This window comes from Cervus canadensis, chromosome 8 (genome assembly GCF_019320065.1).
Source record: "Cervus canadensis isolate Bull #8, Minnesota chromosome 8, ASM1932006v1, whole genome shotgun sequence".
In the NCBI taxonomy this organism is placed as follows: Eukaryota; Metazoa; Chordata; class Mammalia; order Artiodactyla; family Cervidae; genus Cervus; species Cervus canadensis.
Window position 1 is genome coordinate 89,924,222 of NC_057393.1, and position 23,697 is coordinate 89,947,918.

General features: G+C 39.6%; 1 protein-coding gene across 1 annotated transcript in view; it reads left to right on the top strand.

Moving 5' to 3' along the window:
• LOC122446681 (formin-2-like) overlaps nucleotides 1-23,697 on the top strand; it is a 336,772-nt gene that overhangs the window by 242,048 nt on the left and 71,027 nt on the right. The window contains 5 exon segments of the mRNA XM_043477163.1: nucleotides 5,454-5,545; nucleotides 5,706-5,835; nucleotides 6,637-6,783; nucleotides 10,999-11,058; nucleotides 11,191-11,311. Of these exon segments, the coding sequence (XP_043333098.1) occupies nucleotides 5,454-5,545; nucleotides 5,706-5,835; nucleotides 6,637-6,783; nucleotides 10,999-11,058; nucleotides 11,191-11,311 (550 nt within the window).

The window sequence follows — 23,697 nt, forward strand, 5'->3', positions numbered from 1 at the left end:
TGCCAGGCTTCTCTGTCCATGGGATTCACCAGGCAAGGATACAGGGGCGAGTTGCCATTTTCTTCTCCAGGGGATCCTTCCAACCCAGGGATTGAACCCGTGTCTCCTGCATTACAGGCGGATTCTTTACCACTGAGCTACCCCAGAAACCCCCTTATTACTATAGTATGTACCACCCAGCAGTTCTTATTGAATCTCAGGACCCAAGTCAATGTTCCCTGGAACCCCACTTGAGAAACACTGGTTGAGCACTGTCAACAGACTTGGCCACAGAAAAGCACATGGTCTCTCTCGACAGCCTCCCCTCCTTCTTCGCAACTGCTCCCAAGCCTCTCCTCTCTGGGAGCTACAGTTTCTCTCAGGAGTTGGAAGAGCAGCCATCAGTTGCAGGGTATGTTGGTTTAGGATCATGGAGGTCACAATACGTGGTGATTCCTGGCAGCCAGGAATTCCATCTATTCTGGCCAGCAGTTGGGTGAGAGGTGTGTCTGGGGTGTTAGGTGCCGTGAGTCTTAGTGAGTAACGAAGTGAAAACTAGTGAAACTAGTGAGTGATCAGTGAAAGCCTCTAACTTAGCAGCAATAGGTCTATTTCGTTTTTAGGCAGACGGGAAATCATGGGAAAAGGAAATTCTGGTACAGACCTGCAGATAATTGGGGTGGGAGTGGGAAGGGGTATGCAGTCCCTGTGCTGGAGACTGAAACGATTTGGTCTCGTGAGACTGGGAGAAGGAGGGCTTGTCATTTGAATGTTTGGAACTTGGAAATTCTTTTATGTGGTTAATTAATATGTGAATGTGTAGTTGCATTATCCATATGTTTGGCCATAAGAACCTATTTCAGCAGAAACTCTGGAATGATAGTGAGCTCATTAGCACCTCCTTCATATATAGAAAGAGTTACATACAGTTTTAAAAGCAGTAGAAGATCACTGTAGCAGGGTTGAACAAATAAGAATGGTGTTATGAGCAGCAGGGAATGTTGTGTGGCGGGATTTTCCTTGAACTTGAAGCCCAGTATATATATTTTTATTTCTAGTGTCTGGTGTAATGCTTAGTAATCAGTTGCCCTTTGATTGAATGGGTGGATGAATAAATCCCTAATACTCATCCTTTTTATAACCTGACTTTAAACTGATGGGCCAGCGAAGAACCCTTGAGACTAAATTCACTTTGGGGGTCAAACAGAGTCAGAATTATCTGGATGACCTTTAGGTTCTTGTACAGATTGGTAGTCACTAGTCAGACATAGTTGATGGTTGCCAATAAGGAAAAGAATTTGGAGCCTTAAGGTAGAAAATAACTGACTCTTGTTTTGCGAGTTTTGCACAAGTTTTGCAAGGAGCAGACTGACGTTATGGGCTAGAAGAAGCAGTTGGTCTTAGTGTACTGATGAATAGTAAAATTTGTAGATTTGATGAATACTACTTAAAAATCTGTGGTGTTTTAGTCCTCTGCGTGTGTGTGTGTGTGTGTGCACACGTGCGCACACTCAGTCATGTCTGAATTTTTGCTGCACTGTGGACTGTAGTCTTCCAGGCTTCTCTGTCCATGGTATTTTCCAGGCAAGAATACTGGAGTCTTTTGCCATTTCCTTCTTCAGGGGATCTTCCCAACCCAGAGACTGAACCCACGTCTCTTGCATCGCCTGAACTGGCAAGGAGATTCTTTACCACTGTGCCACCTGGGCATCCCTTTTAGTCCTACTTCTTACACCTTTATACACATCTTCCTGCATAACAGATTGATGATTCCTACATGAGAGAGTGATGTTGAATGAATATACAGATGAGTGAATTCACAGGTGCTTTTGCTGAGTGTAACTTTCTTATTTCTTCATCTACTTGTTTGTGTCCTAACACTTGACGTAACTAGCTCTGCCTCATGCATGCTTCGGTGTCTGTTTTGGATCCACATTACCTCACATGGACTCTCACTGTACTCTTCAGGTGATAGTAAACAGCCGGCATGTTCTGCATGTCATTGCGTCCTCACTGTTTCTTCTTTCCAGTGTCCTGTCATTATCTTTCCTCCTTTGACCTCTGTCTTCTCTCTGGACTTGGAGGCCTTCTTTCTTCCTGTTGGATTACTGATTTAATTTTTTAATGTTTCAAGAATTTACTAAGTGCTAAGTAGTATGTCAAGGTTGTATATTGTCACCCTGCTTATTTAACTTATATGCAGAGTGCACGCATGCATGCTAAGTCACTTCAGTCGTGTCCAAATCTGTGTGATCCTATGGACTGCAGCTTGCCAGGCTCCTCTGTCCATGGGATTCTCCTCTGGCAAGAATACTATGCCCTCCTCCAGGGGATCTTCCCTACCCACGGATCAAACCCATATCTCTTACGTATAACCTGCATTGGCAGGCAGGTTCTTTACCACTGATGCCACCAGGAAGCCCGATATGCAGAGTACATCATGAGAAATGCTGGGCTGGTTGGATCACAAGCTGGAATCAAGATTTCCAGGAGAAATATCAACAGTCTCAAATATGCAGATGATATCACTTTAATGGCAGAAAGCAAAGAGGAACTAAAGAACCTCTTGATGAAGGTGAAAGAGGAGAGTGAAAAAGCTGGCTTAAAACTCAACATTTAAAAAACAAATATCACAGCATCTGGTCCCATCACTTCATGGCAAATTGATGGGGAAAAAGTGGAAACTGTGACAGATATTCTCTCCTGGGCTCCAAAATCACTGTGGGCAGTGACTGTAGCCACGGAATTAAAAGATGCTTGCTCCTTGGAAGAAAAGCTGTGACAAACCTAGACAGCATATTAAAAAGCATAGACATCACTTTGCCAACAAAGGTCCATCTAGTCAAAGCAGTATTTTTTCCAGTAGTCATATATGGATGCGAGAGATGGACCATAAAGATAGCTGAGTGCTAAAGAATTGAAGCTTTTGAATTGTGGTGCTAGAGAAGACTCTTGAAAAATACCTTGAAATGCAAGATCAAACCAGTCAATCACAAGGGAAGTCAACCCTGAATATTCATTGGAAGGACTGATGCTGAAGCTGAAGCTCCAATACTTTGACCCCTTGATATGAAGAGCCAACTCTTTGGAAAAGACCCTGATGATAGGAAAAACTGAAGGCGAGAGGAGAAGAGGGTGACATTGGATGAGATGGTTGGATGGTATCACTTACTCAATGGACATGAGTTTAAGCAAACTCAGGGTGATAGTGAAGGAAGCCTGGCATACTGCAGTCCATGGGTCACAGAGAGGCAGGGACGGTTTAGCAACTGAACAACAGCTATATAGTCATCCCTGGATGTCTGCAGGGAGGGGGCATGAGGGATGATTGATACAAAAAAGATGCTCTAGTCCCTTAAATAAAATGACACCGTTCTTGCATAGAACACCCCACCCTACCGTCTTGTGTACTTTTAATCACCTCAATTACTTATAATGCCTTATATGATGGAAATGCTGTGTAAATGATTGCTGGAGTGCAGTGAATTGTAGTTACCTTTGGGAACGTTATGGAGTTTTCCCCCCAAATATTTTGGATCTGCATTTGGTTGAATCCATGAATTTGGAGCCCAGGATGCAGAGGGCTGACTACATCATGAATCATACTGGTCACCAGGACCACAGAGATACACAGGGCGTGGCCTTCTCTTACAGAAGTTGTAAACATGTTTGCACATCACCAGTAAGACATGGTGGTATGTGTGGCACCATACAGAGCAAATATAAGGTTCTGTGTTGTTCTAGAGAGAGACTGGTTATAATAGGGGTTGAGGAGGGCAAGGCAGGCTTTGTGGCAGATGTTGTAGCTTTACTTGTCAGTATTATTCTATTGCATCATATTCCAAACGCAAAATTTATCCAACCCTCAAGAAGTTTTCTTGGAGGAACTAGTCTTTGCTAATTAATCCCATCAATAGAAATACCTACCTTTCAGAGTCTAAAAGTCTGTTCTGTGTCTCTTTTTCTGTTTTGCATAAAGTAATTAGCCTCCAACTAATAAAAATAAATGGAAAAACATAAAATAGAAATAAAATGTAAAAAAAAAAAAAGAAAGAAAGAAATACCTACCTTTCAGAATAATCAGTGAGTTCAAAACAGAAACATCCCTTCACTTAAAAGTTGATCAGGTTCTGTCATGTACAGCAGTTTTTGGTTGGGCTGCTTTTCTGTTTAAACAACAAATAATCTTGAAGGGATTTTACCTTCTGAGGACTAGACTCAAACCCAAGACAGGGTGATCTACTCAAATTTCTTCATGCACTTAGAAAATGAAGTATTTAGGCTGTTTTGAAATATCTTTGTAAATGATAGAGACATTAAAATAAAAATTAAAAATCATCCAGATTCTTCATAAAGCATAAGTTTGTGTTTCGGTCAGCCTATGAAATTCTCTACCTTATGTTAAAGTGTAGAAAATCCTCTCCCATAAAGAAACAAATTTAGAATTACAAATTTTTAGCTTGAGATTTTCAAGGGTAAAAGAAGACACTTGTAAAGATAAAGAAACCTGGAGCTATTTTTGTATCAAAAAGAAAATTCAGGAGAATCAAAATCTTTTATTTTTGTTCCATGACTTTATATTTCAGCTGTACTTTTCTTTCTCCAAAAGCACATAGACAATGATTACAATAGGTAAATAGGTACTTTTTCTTATAAAAATCTTATAACAGCTTTAGGATCAAATTCCTTCCAAATTTAATTTGATTAACTTCTGAATAAGAAATACCATTTTTTAAGTAAAATTATTGCATTCCAGAGAGTATTATAGTTTATTTAGCATATGGGATCTGAGTTCCCTGAGCAGGAATTGAACCTGTGCCTGGCTACAGTGGAAGCTCAGAATCCTAGCCTCTGGATTGCCAGAGAAGTCCCTCCAGGGGGTATTATAAACAGCTAAAAAAGAAGAAAGGGAAATCATATTGATTTAAACCATGCTGGAATAAATATTTTGCACATCACCAGTAGCCAATAATGGTTTCCCTGATAGCTCAGTTGGTAAAGAATCTGCCTACAATGCAGGAGACTCCAGTTCGATTCCTGGGTCAGGAAGATCTGCTGGAGAAGAATAGGCTACCCATTCCAGTATTCTTGGGCTTCCCTTGTGGCTCAGCTGGTAAAGAATCTGCCTGCAATGCAGGAGACCTGGGTTCGATCACTGGGTTAGGAAGATCCCCTGGAGAAGGGAAAGGCTACCCACTCCAGTATTCTGGCCTGGAGAATTCCATGGACTATCCATTCCATGGGGTCACAAAGAGTCAAACATGACTGAGAGACTTTCACTTTCACTTTTGATAGCCAATAATATTTGGAAGATTTGGAGATGATCTGGTTTGCATTGCACATATACACTTTAAAATACCTCATGAATTAAGTCAAGCTTTACCTCAAACAGATGCTAAGAAATATGAAAATATGTAGAGTTTTGCTGTATTTAAGATCGTTATCTAAAAACTGCTTGGTTTTTGTTTTTCCAGAGAGCACAGTCAGATGAACTGGAAAAAATTGAAAAGCATGGCCGGTCCTCCAAAGACAAGGAGAACGCCAAGTCTCTAGACAAACCTGAGCAGTAAGCGCACCGTGGGCCCATGGGCAGCAGGCAGGCCTTGGGGGGCTCTCTCCATGGGGAAAACGGGGTGTCTTCTGTGCGTCAGCGTCATGAACGACGTGAGGATGAGCGTGTTTATGTGCATCGTCTTTTTCCTCTTAACTTGGCTTTATTTCCTTAGGTTCCTTTATGAACTGTCACTAATCCCCAACTTTTCAGAGCGAGTCTTTTGCATCCTGTTTCAGTCCACATTTTCAGAAAGCATTTGCTCAATTCGGCGCAAACTGGAGCTGCTACAGAAGTTGTGTGAGGTGGGTGCTTGGGTTCTGATACTTAATTGTGCTCAGTCATGTTCATATTTCAAACAAGTTGTCTTTTATTTACAGTAAATACCTCCAACTGAGTACCATTTGAAGATATTTTCTTGATTTCCCCTCAACAAATTGTTAATGATTCCAACCAAATGCTTCAGGAATAGCTATATGACTCGACAGAAGAGAAATATTCTTCTGAAAATAAAGAACAAATGCTTGGCAGAAATGACCAATATTAACATCTAAAACAGTTTGTCCAAATTTAATAGTACCATTTATTCTGGTTGTGGTAAATTATGTTGAAAAGTAGCATTATGTCATTAAAGAGATTTTCAGAGGAAGTGATACACAAATTCAAGTTAAACTATGTGTTTTGGAAGAAGTGAGTGTGAACCTTTCAGGGATAAATCTAAATTTGGAAGTTAAACTTTATAACTGTGTTTCGGTTTCCCACACCTTATGTTAAAAATGTTACCCAGAGGCAGGCGCAGTGGACTGATGGCCGTGACATTATACTGTGGTGGTTCTCATGTTATGGGTGTATTTGGTTTCCTTGCAATTACACCACAGAAGCATCCTAGGCTGGTACCTCTCAGCTGAAGAAGCACAACCTGCATGCTGTTAGTGGTGCAGCTTTTTCAAAGTTATCTCTGGAGACGCTGTTCTTAAATAAACCTAAAATGAGCACTGATGAAGCTTGGATATGACCCATAATTATTAGTATGATATGAATATCTGCCACTGACTTAAGAAAATTCAAACAGTAAGTGAGAAATTCTTCTTTATCCTGTTTTACAGACATTAAAACATGGCTCAGGGGTTATGCAGGTTTTGGGTTTGGTTCTTGCCTTTGGCAACTACATGAATGGTGGAAATAATACTCGGGGACAGGCAGACGGTTTTGGATTAGATATTCTCCCGAAGCTGAAAGATGTTAAAAGCAGTGTAAGTATTTTGAGTGAGTGAATGTAGCAAACTGAGGAGTGGATGTCTGTTTTGTAATAAGTTGAACTGTAAACTGGTGTGATAAATGTTTATGCTCCAAGGTCAAAAGTTCTATTATGTTCTGAGCCAGATAAAGGTAATGGCCACCATATATTTGTGATCAAGAGAAGAATAATTTTCCTAAAGTGAGTAATTTTGAATCCTGTATCTAATGAATAACTGAATAGACAGTATTTTAAAATAAAAATAACTAATTTTTACTTTCTTTACCATGTCTGCTAATACTTATCTATTTGGATCTGAGGACTAGTTAATTTTTATGAATTAGACAGTATATCCATCACTTTCTTCTTCTCTCCATGTTAAGCAAGTGGCACCCAACAGGTCCAGATTTTAAAAACAAAATAAAGATGAGTGAAAGTCACTCAGTCGTGTCTGACTCTTTGTGACCCCATGGGCTATATAGTTCGTGGAATTCTCCAGGCCAGAATACCGGAGTGGGTAGCCTTTCCCTTCTCCAGGGGGTCTTCCCAACTCAGGGATCAAACTCAAGTCTCCCACATTGCAGGCAGATTCTTCACCAGCTGAGCCATAAGAGAAGCCCAAGAATACTGGAGTGGGTAGCCTATCCCTTCTTCAGTGGATCTTCCCAACCTAGAAATTGAACTGGTATCTCCTGTATTGTAGGTGGATTATTTACCAACTGAGCTATCAGGGAAGCCCAAAATTTAAAAGATGACTCTCTTTTTCTCCATATAATCCTCTCTTTGATATTGGTATATATGGGAACATCTAAACCCTCTTTGTGAAGCTTTAATCTCTATCCTTTAGAAATAAATTCTATTATTTTCAAAGTTTACAATGTCAGACTTTAACCACTCTGGTGGTTTCCTTGATCTTATATTTCTACCAACACTCTCATAATCTCTTAGACATCAAGTTTAAACAAACACAAGTAGAAAAGTGGAATTTTTTAAAAAATTAAGCTTCCTAAAGGATGTTCTCATGCCTACCAGTATCAGAGAGAGGATTATATGGAGAAAAAGAGAATCATCTCTTAAATATTTTTTTCTCCATATGATCTTCTTCCTGATATTGGTAGGCGTGGGAACATCTAAGCCCTCTTGCAAGCATAATTATTTTTCTTAAAATTAACATCTAAGAGATTATGAGAGTGTCGGTAGAAACATAAGATCAGGGAAACTACCAGAGTGGTTAAAGTCTGACATTGTAAACTTTGAAAATCATAGAATTTATTTCTGAAGGATAGAGATTAAAGAAGCTTCACAAAGATCTGTATGATGAAGGAAATGTTTTTAAAATATTCAATTCAAGTGAGGGATTTCCCAGGTGGCACTAGTGATAAAGAATGTGCCTGCCAGTGAAGGAGACATAAGAGACCCTGGGTCAGGCTCGATTCCTAGTCGGGAAGATCCCCTGGAGGAGGGCTTCGCAATCCACTCCAATATTCTTGCTGAAGAATCCCATGGATAGAGAAACCAGGCAGTCTACATTCCACTGGGTCGCAAAGAGTCGGACATGACTGGAGTGACTTAGCATGCCCTCCCACAAGTTTAAGTGAACAATTGGCCTATGAAAATGAAAATATAGAGAATTGTCCTTCTAGATAGGAAATAATAATAATAAGGAAATAATCTCCCTGACAGAAGAGAGATACTTATTTTGCTTTTTCCTGCGGGTCAACAACTCACTGGTTTATTTAGTCATTACACTCATGTGTTCATTTGACATTCTTTTATCCAGCTTCTATGAAATGCCAGACACTGTACTTTTCCAAAGTTGGGAAAAGCATAGTCCTTTCTTGGAACACAAACAGCATATAACTTTTGTGATTTTTATGGTTCTATCTGTTGAAATGCCTTTTTATTTGTATGACAGACATTTTCTCAGGAACCTTCAATATGTCAACCTGATAAATCACATTTATTCAAAATTTATTTATTCTTCTAAACACATGGTAGCTTTTGAATAGCTCTTTTTTATAAGATGTATTTATTTATTTTTATTTTTGTGCTGGATCTTCGCTGCTGCACATGCAGTCTTTAATTTCAGCGAGCAGGGCCTACTCTCCAGTTGCAGTGCACAGGCTTCTCATTGCGGTGGTTTCTCTTGTCCTGGAGCACGGGCTCTAAGTGTGCAGGCCTCAGTAGTTGCAGCTCTCGGGCTCTGGAACATGAGCTCAGTAGTTGTGGCACACGGGCTTAGCCCCAAGCATGTGGAACCTTCCCGGATCGGGAATCCAACGTGTGCCCCCAGCACTGGCTGGTGGATTCTTAACCACTGGACCACCAGGGAAATACTGAATAGTTCTTACCAACTGATTGTTGGATTGAAACAAGTAACTTTTGCAAATAACATTAGAATATAAATATAATCAATAAAATGTTACTTATAAAAATGAATCTGAAATAGATTCTTATGGTCATAATTATATATGTATAAGGGATTATTTGTTTTTTGTATTGGTTAATATATCTTATTCAATCCTCCTATAAGTTAAATTTCATTAATTTAAATAATTAAGGAATGATATAGATACAAATAATCAAGAAGTAAGATTTTTTTAATAATTTAACTTGCATTCTCACAAGGGCTATGCAAAGTCTATTTGGTTCTTTCTCTATAAAATAAAGATAACTATGTCTGTATAGTTTCATAGACTTGCACGTGTGCACGCGTGGAACTGTTACTCAGATCACTCAGAATTACCTAGGCATTTAGTGTGTGTTTTGTTAATTGACTGAGGTGTTGCTGATCATTTCACTGATTTGCAAGTTAGGAAAGACAAAGGAAGTTAGTTGCTTAAATCATTTTACAAGTAATCCTGCTTCTAATTAATGTACTACTTTTGTTACTATAGCTATGTATTTCTGTGTAATCGATGTATATAGTAAAATATGTTGTTGTTGTTGCTTAGTTTAAGTCATGTCCAACTCTTTGCAACCCCATGAACAGTAGCCTGCCAGGCTCCTCTGTCCATGGGATTTCCCAGGCAAGAATCCTGGAGTGGGTTGCCATTTCCTTCTCCAGGGGATCTTCCCAACCCAGGGATTGAACCCCTCTCTCCTGCATTGGCAGGTGGATTATCTATTGCTGAGCCTCCAGGGAAGCCCCTAATATGTTCAGGGAGTCTGTGTTGTGTTAATCACTCAGTTGTGTCCAACTCTTTGTGACCCTATGGACTGTAGCCCACCCACCAGGCTCCTCTATCCATGAGATTTTCTAGGCAAGAACACTGGATTGGGTTGCCATTCCCTTCTCCAGGGGATCTTCCCGACCCAAGGATTGAATCCGCATCTCCTGCATTGGCAGGCGTGTTCTTTACCATCTGAGCTACCAGGGGAGCCCATCAGGGAGCCTGATAGACATATTATCATATCCCATCAGACTTGTTTATAAAGGAATGTTGCTCTTTTTATCAATGAGGGGAAAGTCATGGTTATATTGAATATTCCAGAAAACAAAGTTTTTATTATAGGGTATGTCTTAAAAAATATGTATTTGGTTTCACACATACCAATTATCTAGTATTTATTTTGAGAATTAAAAAAAAACATGTATTAATGCCTCTAAATGTGCCAGAAAAGAAGGTAGAAAGCTCTTCTTCTTTGAAGATTGCTAGAAATGAAGCAGTTTTTCTTCTTTAGAACTACATACATTGCATTCTTGTAGCTGCATAGATACTAATTCTTGAATCTAAGTCAATGACATAATTTATAACATGAATTTGCATTTTTAAAGCTCCAGCTTACTTGAGATAATACTTAACTTTAAAATTTTCTTAATCTACTTAGTAATAAACCTCAGTCAAGCTTCCTGTTGGAGTGGTCCCTATTGGTTTAGCCATATAGAAATGCTGGTGTTATTTAGTCATTTCTGTTTAGATAGTAGTTATACCTGTTAATAATAAGAAATAAAATTAAAGAATTAATTTTCTGGTTGAGGAAGGTGTGTATAACTGAGACAACCCTCGAAACAGTTGTGCTTCCCCTTGGGGCTCAGGTGGGAACAGAGCGGGGCAGGACAAGACCATCTGGGCCATTAAACGACAGGAACATGAAACAGAGAACGTCTCCTTTCATCCTAAATAGTCTCATCTACATGTGTGGGTTTACTGGGATGAATTTTATTTAATGCCGTATATTTAGTCATTTTTAAAAATGTATTTCTGCTCACTTTGGTCTCTCTGCCTAGGACAATAGCAGAAGCCTGTTGTCATATATCGTGTCATATTATCTTCGCAATTTTGATGAGGTGAGATAATGTTCACAGAGTCACATTTTGTTATTCCTTGTTGTTAAGTGATATGGTCATGTTTGATGTTTGTCATTGCTGCTACTGTTCTGTCCTCATTTATTTAAATGTTCTGTGCTTCGTGCTGACCAGGACGCTGGGAAAGAACAATGTGTGTTTCCACTGCCTGAACCCCAGGACCTCTTTCAGGCCTCGCAGATGAAGTTTGAAGATTTTCAAAAAGACCTCAGAAAACTCAAGAAAGACCTGAGAGGTAACTTACAATGTTAAGGAAACTCAGTTGTTATTTATGCTTCTTTAATGAGAGAACAGATTTTTCAGTGTTTCTAAAGAAAGTAAACATCAATGTAAATAAACATTTTCATATGTGGCAAAAGAAAAATTTTACAAGTAATCTTATTCTTTTGTTGTTTAAAAAACAAACATGTATTAGAAATCTATGTGTATTAAAAATACACATATATTTCTATGTGTATTAGAAATCTAGTTATTTAATCGCACTTGGTTATTTGAATAGCAGCCTCTTTCATCAGGGACAAATTTTATTGTCTTACTTTCACTTTACGTTCAAGAATATTTGTACATTTATCATGTCTTGTTAAAAGACACATATTTCCTCCCCACCTGCCCTTGGTATACTTGCCTAAGATTTTGTGGTATGTGAACTTTCCTGGGAAGAAAACATTTTTTCATGTATTTAGTTAAAAATAAATGCATGTGTAATGGTTTATTGTTATTGTTCAGTTGCTAAGTCATGTCTGACTCTTTGTGATTCCATGGACTGCAGCCCACCAGGCTTTCCTGTCCTTTACTGTCTCTCACAGTTTGCCCACATTCATGTCCATTGGGGCTTCCCAAGTGGCACTAGTGGTAAAGAACCCAGTTGACAATGCAGGAGACAGAATAGATGCAGGTTCTATCCCTGGGTTGGGAAGGTCACCTGGAGAAGACCATGGCAGTCCACTCCAGTATTCTTGCCCGGAGAACCCTCATGGACAGAGGAGACTGGCTGGATAGAGTCCATAGGGTCTCAAAGAGTCAGACACCACTGAATCAACTTAGCACACAGGCACGCATGTCCATTGAGTTGGTGATGCCATCCAACCATCTCATCTCTGTCACCCCTTCTCTTACTGCCCTCAGTCTTTCCAGCATCAGGGTCTTTTCCAATGAGTCAGCTCTTCGCATCAGGTGCCCAAAGTATTGGAGCTTCAGCTTCAGCATCAGTGAATATTCCAGTGAATATTCAGGATTGATTTCCTTAAACTGACTGGTTTAATCTCCTTGGTGTCCAACTGACTCTTTAGTCTTCTCAATTGTTAGTTGAGAAGCCTTAGATCATTTTAAAGAGACTTTGAAATTCTTCAGAATGGTAAATTTAAAGTAATGCACAAAAGCAAATAGTTTACAATTTTTTATTTTTTGTAAATAAAAATCCTTTCATCTGTCCTACCTTTATAAATGAGGTACAGTTGGCTTATAATATTATTATTAGTTTCAGGTGTACAACTTAATAATGACAAAGGTCCGTATGGTCAAAGCTATGATCTTTCCAGTGATCATGTACAGACATGAGAGTTGGACCATAAAGGAGGCTGAGCACCAGAGAATTGATGTTTTCAAATTGCAGTGGTGGAGAAGACTTTTAAGAGTCCCTTAGACAGCAAGGAGATCAAACCAGTCAATCCTAAAAGGAAATCAACCCTGAATACTCATTGGAAGGACTGATACTGAAGCTCCAATACTTTGGCCACCTGATGTGAAGAGCCAGTTCATTGGAAGAGACCCTGAGGGTGGGAAAGATTGAGGGCAGGAGGAGAAGGGAGTGACAGAGATGAGATTATTGGATGGTATCACGGATTCAGTGGACATGAACTTGGGCAAACTCTAGGAGATAGTGAGGGTTGGGGAAGCCTGGCGTACTGCACTGAACAACAAGAAAATTTTCATATGTTATGCACCTGCGTTATTACAGTGTTATATTCCCTATGCTGTACCTTGCATCCCTGTGACTTATTTATTTTGTAACTGGCAGTTTGTGCCTCTTTAATCCCTTTCACCTATTTCACGCACCTACTTCTTCTTTTCCTGAAGTTTCTTCATTTATGGAGTTGAGAATACCACAACTTTCAATTTAAGCCTCTTTCTCACTATTTAAGCATAGTCAGGGAGGACATTTATGTGAGATTTTCATTGCATGTTGTATCGCTAGATGAGAAGAGGCTGATTTACCCCAGAAGCCAAAAAGATGATACAACTTTTTAAAGAGATTCTACCCTAGTGATCTATAATCAAATTTATAGAGTTGTTATATTCTGCTCATAGATGATTTTATATAGATTTAAATCACCATAGTAACATTATATAGTTTGCTTATAGTTCCTAAATACTTAATATGTATTGTGTGCCTGAGGCATGATAGACCTTTGCTAGGTGCCGTGAGTACCAAAGATATAAGCATCACTGTCAAGGAGGAGTGAAATCCTGCCCCTTAGGTGCTCCCCTGAGAGCATCAAATATGGGTGCTCATGGATTGATTATACTCTTTGCAGTTGAAGATGGTGAAGCTCTATACAAGCAGCAAAAAAGAGAGAGAGAGAGAGACCAGGAGCTGACTGTGGCTCAGATCATGAACTGCTTATTGAAAAATTCAGACTTAAATTCAAGAAAGTAGGGAAAACCTCTAGGCCATTCAGGTTTGACCTCAATCACATCCCTTATGATTATACAGTGGAAGTGACAAATAGATTCAAGGGAATAGACCTGATAGACAGAGAGCCTGAAGAACTATGGACGGAGGTTCGTGACATTGTATAGGAGACAGGGATCAAGACCATCCCCAAGAAAAAGAAATGCAAAAAGGCAAAATGGCTGTCTGAGGAGGCCTTACAAATAGCCAAGAAAAGAAGAGAGGTTAAAGACAAAGGAGAAAGGGAAAGATATACCCATCTGAATGCAGAGTTCCAAAGAATAGCAAGGAGAGATAAGAAAGCCTTCCTAGTGATCAATGCAAAGAAATAGAGGAAAACAATAGAATGGGGAAGACTAGAGATCTCTTCAAGAAAATTAGAGATACCAAGAGAACATTTCATGCAAAGATGGGCTCAAAAAAGGACAGAAATGGTATGGACCTAACAGAAGCAGAAGATATTAAGAAGAGGTGGGTAGAATAAACGTAAGAACTCTACCAAAAAGGTCTTAAGGACCCAGATAACCATGATGGTGTGATCCCTCACCTAGAGCCAGACATCCTGGAATGCAAAGCCAAGTGGGCCTGAGGAAGCATCACTACGAACAAAGCTAGTGGAGGTGATGGAATTCCAGTTGAGCTATTTCAAATCCTGAAAGATGATGCTATGAAAGTGCTGCACTCAATATGCCAACAAATATGGAAAACTTAGCAGTGACCACAGGACTAGAAAAGGCCAGTTTTCATTCCAATCCCAAAGAAGGGCAATACTGAAGAATGTTCAAACAATTGCACTACTGAACTCATCTCACATGTTAGCAAATTAATGCTCAAGATTCTCCAAGCCAGGCTTCAAAAGTACATGGACCAAGAACTTCCAGATGTTCGACTTGGATTTTTTTAGAAAAGGCAGAGGAACCAGAGATCAAATTGCCAGCATCCACTGGATCATAGAAAAAGCAAGAGAATTTCAGAAAAACATCTACTTCTGCTTTATTGACTACAGTAAAGCCTTTGACTGTGTGGATCACAACAAACTGGAAAATTCTTAAAACAGATGGGACTATCAGACCACTTTACCTGCCTCCTGAGAAATCTGTATGCAGGTCAAGAAGCAACAGTTAGAACAGACATGGGACAACGGACTGGTTCCAAACTGGGAAAGGAGTATGTCAAGGCTGTATATTGTCACCCTGCTTGTTTAATTTACATGAAGAGTACATCATGTGAAATGCCAGGCTGGATGAAGCACAAGCTGGGATCAGGATTGCCTGAAGAAATATCAATAACCTCAGATATGCAGATGACACCCCTCTTATGGCAGAAAGAGAAGAGGAACTAAAGAACCTCTTGATGAAGGTGAAAGAGGAGAGTGAAAAAACTGACTTAAAACTCAACATTCAAAAAACTAAAATTATGTCATCTGGTCCCATCACTTCATGGCAAATAGATGAGGAAACAATGGAAGCAGTGACAGACTTTATTTTCTTTGGCTCCAGAATCACCTCAGATGGTGACTGCAGCCATGAAATTAAAAAACACTTGCTTCTTGGAAGAAAAGCTATGAGAAATCTAGACAGCATATTAAAAAGCTGAGACTTTACTTTGTTGGCAAAGGTCTGTCTAGTACTTTTAACTCAGCAAATCTGGAAATTTCAGCAGTGGCCATGGGACTGAAAAAAGTCAGTTTGCATTCCAATCCCAAAGAAGGGCAATACCAAGAATGTTCAAACTACCCTGTAGTTGCACTCATTTTACATGCTAGCAAGGTTATGCTCAAAACCCTTCAAGCTAGGCTTCAGCAGTACATGAACTGAGAACTTCCAGATGTCCAAGCTGGGTTTTGAAGAGGCAGAGGAACCAGAGATCAAATGACCAACATTCACTGCATCATGGAGAAAGCAAGGGAGTTCCAGAAAAACATCTACTTCTGTTTCATTGACTACACAAAAGCCTTTGACTGTGTATTTCACAACAAACTGGGCAATTCTTAAAGAGATAGGAATACCAGACCACCCTATCTGTCTTCTGAGAAATCTGTATGTGAGTCAAGAAGTAACAGTTAGAACAGTACATGGAACAATTGACTGGTTCCACATTGGGAAAGGAGTAGGACAAGGTTGTATATTGTCACCCTACTTATTTAACTTATATGCAGAGTACATTATGTGAAATGCCAGGCTAGATGAAGCACAAGCCTGGATGAAGCACAGGCTGGAATCAAGATTGCCAAGAGCAATATCAGCCACCTCAGATATGCAGATGATACCATTCTAATGGCAGGAAATGAAGAGGAACTAAAGAGCTTCTTGATGAGGGTGAAGGAGGAAAGGGTGAAAGAGGAAAGCTGGCTTAAAACACAACATTCAAAAAACTAAGATCTTGGCTTCCAGTCCCATCACTTTATGGCAAACTGAAGGGGAAAAAGTGGAAACAGTGCCATAGTTTATTTTGGGGGCTCCAAAACCACTGTGGATGGTGACTGCAGCCATGAAATTAAAATACAGTTGCTCCTTCACAGCAAACTTTGAGAAACGTAGGAAAAATTGAGAAACCTAGATAGCATATTGAAAAGCAGAGACATCATTTTGCCAACAAAGGACCATATAGTCAAAGCAACGATTTTTCCAGTAGTCGTGTACAGATGTGAGAGATGGACCATAAAGAAGGCTGAGTGCTGAAGAACTGATGCTTTCAATTTGTGGTGCAGGAGAAGACTCTTGACTTTGCTCGGGAAATGCAAATCAGAACCACAATGTGATATCACCTCACACTTTTCAGAATGGCTGTCATTGAAAAGCACAAATAACAAATATTGGTAAGGACATGGAGAAAAGGGAACCCTTGTGCACTGTTGTTGGGAATGTAAATTGGTGCAGTCTCTGTGGAAAACACTATGGAAGATTTACAAAAAACTAAAAATAGAGCTACCATATGAACCAGCAATTCCACTCCTGGGTATATGTCTTAAAAAAAAAACACAAACACAAATTTGAAAAGATACATACATCCCTATACTTATAGCAACATTATTCACAGTTATCAAGATATGGAAGCAACCTAAATGTCCATCAGCAGGTGAATGGATAAAGAAGATGTACACACACACACACACACACACACACACACACACACAAACACATACACAATGGAACACTACTCAGCCATAAAAAGGAATGAAATTTTGCCACTTACAACAACATGGATAGAATTAGAAGGTACTGTGCAGAGTGAAAAAAGGTAGAAAGAAAAATACTGTGTGATATCACTTACACATGGGAACTATAAAATATTGCAAAATAGTGGATTTAGTAAAAAAAAAAAAAAAGCACACTCACAGTTATAGAGAACAAACTAGTAGTTAATAGTTGGGTGAGGGAAGGGAGAGGGATGATATGGGGAGTGAGGAGTGGTTGGTAAAAACTGTCATGTATGAAATAAACTACACGGATGTATTTTATAACACAGAGAACATAGCCAATATTTTAAAATAACTATAAATGGAGTATAACTTTTAAAATTCTTTGTCACTATATTGTATACCTGGAACTTACATAATTTGTACATCAATTATACTTCAATAAAGAGAAGGTAGGGGACTTCCTTTTGTGGTCCAGTGATTAAGAATCCACCTGCCAATGCAGGGGACACAGGTTTGATCACTGGTCCAGGGAAATTCCACCTGCTGAGGAGCAACTAAGGCCGTGTGCCACAACTACTGAAGCCTGTGTGCCTAGAGCCTGTGCTCTGCAGCAAGAGAAGCCACTGAAATGTGAAATCTGTGCACTGCAATGAAGAGCAGCCCCTGCTTGCTGCAACTAGAGAAAGCCCAAGTGCAGCAAGGAATACCCAGTGAAGCCAAAAGTAAAATAGTAAATAAATAAAAATTTAAAAATGAACTTCTGTTTAATAAAAATGAAGAGAAAGAAAAGAAAAGGTAGGCACTTCCTTGGAGATCCAGTGGTTAAAATTCTGGGCTTCTAGTGCAGGGGGCTTAAGTTCTATTTCTGGTCTGGGAACTAAGATCCCATGTGTGCTGGTGTAGTCAAAAATAAATTAATTAAATTTAAAGGAAAAGAAAAAGTAATCTCCCTTGTTGAGTTAGGTTTTGATTCTTCAGAATTTTTTTGACGAGAGAGTAGATGCTTTAGTTATCTACTGTTATGTGATCAGAATACGTGTTTGAAACAAAACTTGCTATCCTAAGATTAGCCTCCCTTCTGTGCCGGATGACAGTAAGGTGAGGAGGTGAATGAGAGGCAAGCAGAGGTCAGAACTAAATGAAGGACTGTCTTAAGATGGGAGATGAATCAGTAGAAAGGCTGACCTCAGTAGCACTGAGCCTCATCACTGGAAATGTCCCCATGTGTGCCCTAAGCCTGGAACTGTGCATGCCTGCATGGCACTTAATCTTCATGACTTCATCATGTCTTTTTTTTTTTTTTTTTGAGGCTAATTACTTTACAATATTGTAGTGGTTTTGCCATACATTAACATGAATCCACCACAGGTGTACATGTGTTCCCCATCCTGAACCCCCCTCCCACCTCTCTCCCCTTCCCATCCCTCTGCGTCATCCCAGTGCACCAGCCCCAAGCACCCTGTCTCATGGATTGAACCGGGACTGGTGATCCGTTTCACATATGATAATATACATGTTTCAGTGCCATTCTCCCAAATCATCCCACCCTCGGCCTCTCCCACAGAGTCCAAAAGACTGTTCTATACATCTGTGTCTCTTTTGCTGTCTCACATACAGGGTTATCGTTACCACCTTTCTAAATTCCATATATATGCATTAGTATACTGTATTGGTGTTTTCCTTTCTGGTTTACTTCACTCTGTATAATGGGCTCCAGTTTCATCCACCTCATTAGAACTGATTCAAATGTATTCTTTTTAATGGCTGAGTAATATTCCCTTCTGTATATGTACCACAGCTTTCTTATCCATTCGTTTGCTGATGGACATCTAGGTTGCTTCCATGTCTTACACATGTTATAATGTTTTGGTGTCATTCAGTATATTCAATGTTGAAGCTTAAAGAATCAATACCACTGTCTCTTCCTAAATTCTACAGGGTACAAACTTGTGGAGTTTTGTTATATAAAATTATGCTGTTTACATAGATACTACATATGTCAAATAAGTAGTTTAGAATTATTTTAGTTTTGCTTTGGACTGCCCTCACTTAATAGAGTGAATGCATTTAGATGATCTAAGTGACCTCTATGGTATTGCTTATGATAATAAGTAAATGTTGGCTTTTCGTGCTTCCTGAGGCCTCATTGAGAAGAAGGGCCATTGCCAACAATGTGCACTCCCCATGTCATGTGTTTATGCTGAGACCAGCTCCCCGCCAGAAAACAACTTGGAGGCTTGCTCACACCGCACAGAGGTTCATGCCTTTGCTGACTCTGAAGTTCTGGTCCCTCCTCTCTGAGAACAGAGATACCTTGAGGGGTATCACAGCGGGTGACAGAGAGCTGGAGGGTCATCTAGTCCAGCTGTGTCACCCACAACATCCACACACATCATGTGGCCGTTGATCGCTAGTGTGAGGTAGATCAGGGTTAGTGATGACCAGTAAAGAGTGCAATAATAGTATGGGAAATGCTAACATGTCTGAGTTTGTCCCTATAAATGTCATTCCCACAATCTGAAGCATTGCCTCAGTGCAATGCTTGGGAGAGGAGAGTTCCCTGTTCTTGTTGCGTGTTAGAAGCTGTCCCTCTGGTGGTGGTGGTAATTGTAGCAAACATGATAATCCTCTTATTGTGTATCCAGTAGTCTTCTGCATATTTTATCTATGTAAAACCCTTTCATCTTCATAGCAAAGTAGACACTACTATTAACCCCATATTACAAATGAAGAAACTGAGGCACAGAGGGGGTGCATACCTGGCCAAAGACTCACAGCTTGTAAGTAAACTATAAACCCAGTCTCCAGAACCCATGCTGTTAGCCTCCAGGCCATCCTGCTCTGCTACTGTTGCTGATAAAACTAAAGATAATAGCAGTAATGGTGGTGAAAACTTACATGGGCCTTACCATGTACCAGGCTCCGTTCTAAGCGCTCTACATGCATTGACTGACATTCCTTGTAACAGTCCGAAGAAGCAGGTTCCATCACTGTGTATTACAGATAAAAAGCCTCAGGCACAGAAAAACGGACTGTCTTTTTGAAAGTTACAGCTGTTACGTTTTATCTTTTTGTTGCTTTTACCTCTTAAATTTTTGTAGCCTGTGCACTTGATCTGTCAATGGAAGTGCATCACTTGTGTATGGAGAGTGACCCAAAATACTGAGAATTCCTCTCATTGGAACTCACTGGTCCCACTCAGTCCTGGTCTCCTTATAATATCTGACATTTCCTTCTAAATCTTCTGTCTTCATAGCCTTCTCTTCCTCTGCTTCTTCATTACAGTTGGCATTGCTCAGGTGTTCAACCTTGGCTTGCTCTTCTTCTCACTAGACATGCTTTCTCAAGTGGTCTTATTCAGAGTTTTCCTATATCACTCTGATCTGCAGACTTACACACCCAGCTGCTTGCTGGCAGCTACACATGAATGTTCCACTGGCATCTTAAAACTCAGCGAGTTCAAAAGCAAATTAATTTTCTTTTCTCTGAAAAATACTCTTCTTCCTGTGTGCTTCATCCCAAAGCCTCCAAAGCTATGAACCCAGTCAGCATCCTTCTTTCCCCTCCCTCCTTCACACAATAATGCACATTAGAATCACTGTTTTAATCTTTTTTGTGTCTTGTACCTGGAGATTACTTTTCAAAATGACTAGGATGAAAGCCTTGGCACGTAGACTCAGAAAAGCCTCAATTAACAAACTGAAGAGTAACAATCATATGATCATTTTAATAGATGAAGGAAAAGCTTTTGACAGAATTCAACTTCTGTTTACAATAAGAACTCTCCACAAAGTGGATATAGAGGGAATGTACCTCAACATAACAAAATCTCTGTAGGATAAGCCCACAGCAAACATCACACTCACTGCTGAAAAGCAAGAAGCATTTTCTCTAAGGTCAGGAGCCAAACAAGGATGTCCATCTTGCCACTTTTATTCACCGTAGTTTTAGAAGTCCTAGCCACAGCAATCAGACAAGGAAAAGAAATAAAAGGAATCCAAATAGGAATGGGAGAAGTAAAACTGTCACTGTTTTATTTGTTATTTGCAGATAACATGATACTATATATAAAAATTTCTAAAGACACCGCCAAAAAACTACCAGAACTAATAAATGAATTTAGTAAAGGTAAAGGGTACAAAATTTAATAGAGTAGTCCCCCACATATTAATGTGAACCTTCAGGTTGCAGGCTGTCAATGATGCGAACATTGTCCACATATCCAGCCACATAAGTCGGCTCGTGTGTCTGGCGCACATTGTCACTCGTGTGCATTCCCTAAAGCACTGTGCTTTAGTGTGCTTTGCAGTTGTGAAGAGCACAGTGGGGGAGTGTCTTTATTTCACGCTCAGGATGTCTGAACACAAGCACAGAACAGCAGTGAAAAGCCGATTGTGTTAGTTGGGTACCTGGACTATCTTTGTTGGACTTAGGACCAAATTGGACTTATGAACGTGCTCTCAGAACAGAGCTTGATTGTATATAGGGGACTTACTATACACAGAAATCTGCAGCATTTCCATACACTGATAATGATTATGTGAAAGAAAACTTAAGAAAATGATCCATTTACAACTGCATCAAGAAAAATATACCTGTGAATAAATTTAACCAAGGAGGGGAAAGACCTGAAAACTCTTAAGATGTTGATGAAAGAAGCTGAAGACAAGACAAAGACATACCATGACTATGGATTGGAAGAATTAATGTTGCTAAAATGTCCATACTTCCCAAGGTAATCTGCATAGTCGCTAACAAAATACCAGTGGAATTTTTCATAAAACTGGAATAAATTCTAAAATTTGTATGGAACCACAAACGACCCCAAAGCAATCTTGAGAAAGGACAAAGCCGAAGCTATCACATTCCCTGACTTCAGACTACACTACAAAGAAACAGTAATCAAAACATGATTGGTACTGGCAGGAAAACAGACTCATGTATCACTGGAACAAAATAGAAAGTCCAGAAATAAATTCACACTTACATGGTCAATTAATATATGTCAGAGAAATCAATAATATATGGTGGGGGAAAGGCAGCCACTTCAATAAATGCTTTTGGGGAAACTGGACAGCCACTTGCAAAACAATGACACTGGACTATTTTCTTACACCATATTCAGAGGTAAAGTGGTTAAAGACTCGAATGTAAGACCTGAAACCACAAAATACCTACAGGAAAACATAGGCAGTATATTTTTTTTCATCTTAGGTCCTAGGGATATCTTTTTAGATATGTTTCCTCAGGCAAGGGTAAGAAAAGCAAAAATAAACAAATGGGACTGTCAAACAAAAAAGCATTTCTACAGCCAAAGAACCATCAAAATGAAAGGGCAGCCTGCTGTATAGGAGAAGATGATTTGTGAATAATATACTGGATGAAGGCTTAATATTCAAGTTGTATCAAGAAATCTTATAGCCTAATATTAAAAGGAACAAACAATCCAGTTAAACACTGCAGAGGACCTGAACACTCATTTCTCCAAAGGACAAAAACACAGCCAACAAACACATGATGAAGGTTCTCAACATCGCTAATCATCAGGAAAACACAAATCAAAACCAATGCGCTATCACCTAACTTCTGTTAGAATGACCATTATCAAAAAGACAAGAAATAACTATTGGCGAGGAGAATGTGGAGAAAACGGAACCCTCATTCACTGTCGCTGGGCATGTAAATTCATGCAGCTACTGTAGAGAACAGTATGACGATTCCTCAAAAAATTGAAAATAGAAATATCATCAGTCCAGTTCAGTTGCTCAGTCGTGTCTGACTCTTTGCGACCCCATGGACTTCAGCACACCAGGCCTCCCTTTCCATCACCAACTCCCAGAGTTTACTCAAACTCATGTCCACTGAGTCGGTGATGCCATCCAGCCATCTCATCCTCTGTCATCCCCTTCTCCTCCTGCCCCCAATCTTTCCCAGCATCAGGGTCTTTTCCAATGAGTCAGCTCTTTGCATCAGGTGGCCAAAGTATTGGAGTTTCAGCCTCAGCATCAGTACTTCCAATGAATATTCAGGACTAATTTCCTTTAGAATTGAATGTTTGGATCTCCTTGCAGTCCAAAGGACTCTCAAGAGTCTTCTCCAACACCACAGTTCAAAAGCATCAATTCTTTGGCGCTCAGCTTTCTTTATAGTCCAACTCTCACATCCATACATGGCCACTGGAAAAACCATAGCTTTGACTAGACGGACCTTTGTTGGCAAAGTAATGTCTCTGCTTTTTAATATGCTGTCTAGGTTGGTCATAACTTTCCTTCCAAGGAATAAGTGTCTTTTAATTTCATGGCTGCAATCACCATCTGCAGTGATTTTGGAGCCCCCCAAAATTAAGTCTGACATTGTTTCCACTCTTTCCCCATCTATTTGCCATGAAGTGATGGGACCAGAGGCCATGATCTTAGTTTTCTGAATGTTGAGTTTTAAAGCCAACTTTTTCACTCTCTCCTTTCACTTTTATCAGGAGGCTCTTTAGTTCTTCTTCACTTTCTGGAGTAAGGGTGGTGTCGTCTGCATATCTGAGGTCATTAATATTTCTTCAGGCAATCTTGATTCCAGCTTGTGCTTCATCCAGTCCAGGGTTTCTCATGATGTACTCTGCATATAAGTTAAATAAGCAGGGTGACAACATACAGCCTTGATGTACTCCTTTCCCTATTTGGAACCAGTTCTGAGCTCCAGTTCTGGGTATTTATACAAGTAAAAATGCTAATTGAAAATGATGTATATACCCCTATGTTTGTTGAAGCCTAATTTATAAATAGCCAAGATTTGGAAGGAACCTGGGTATCAACCA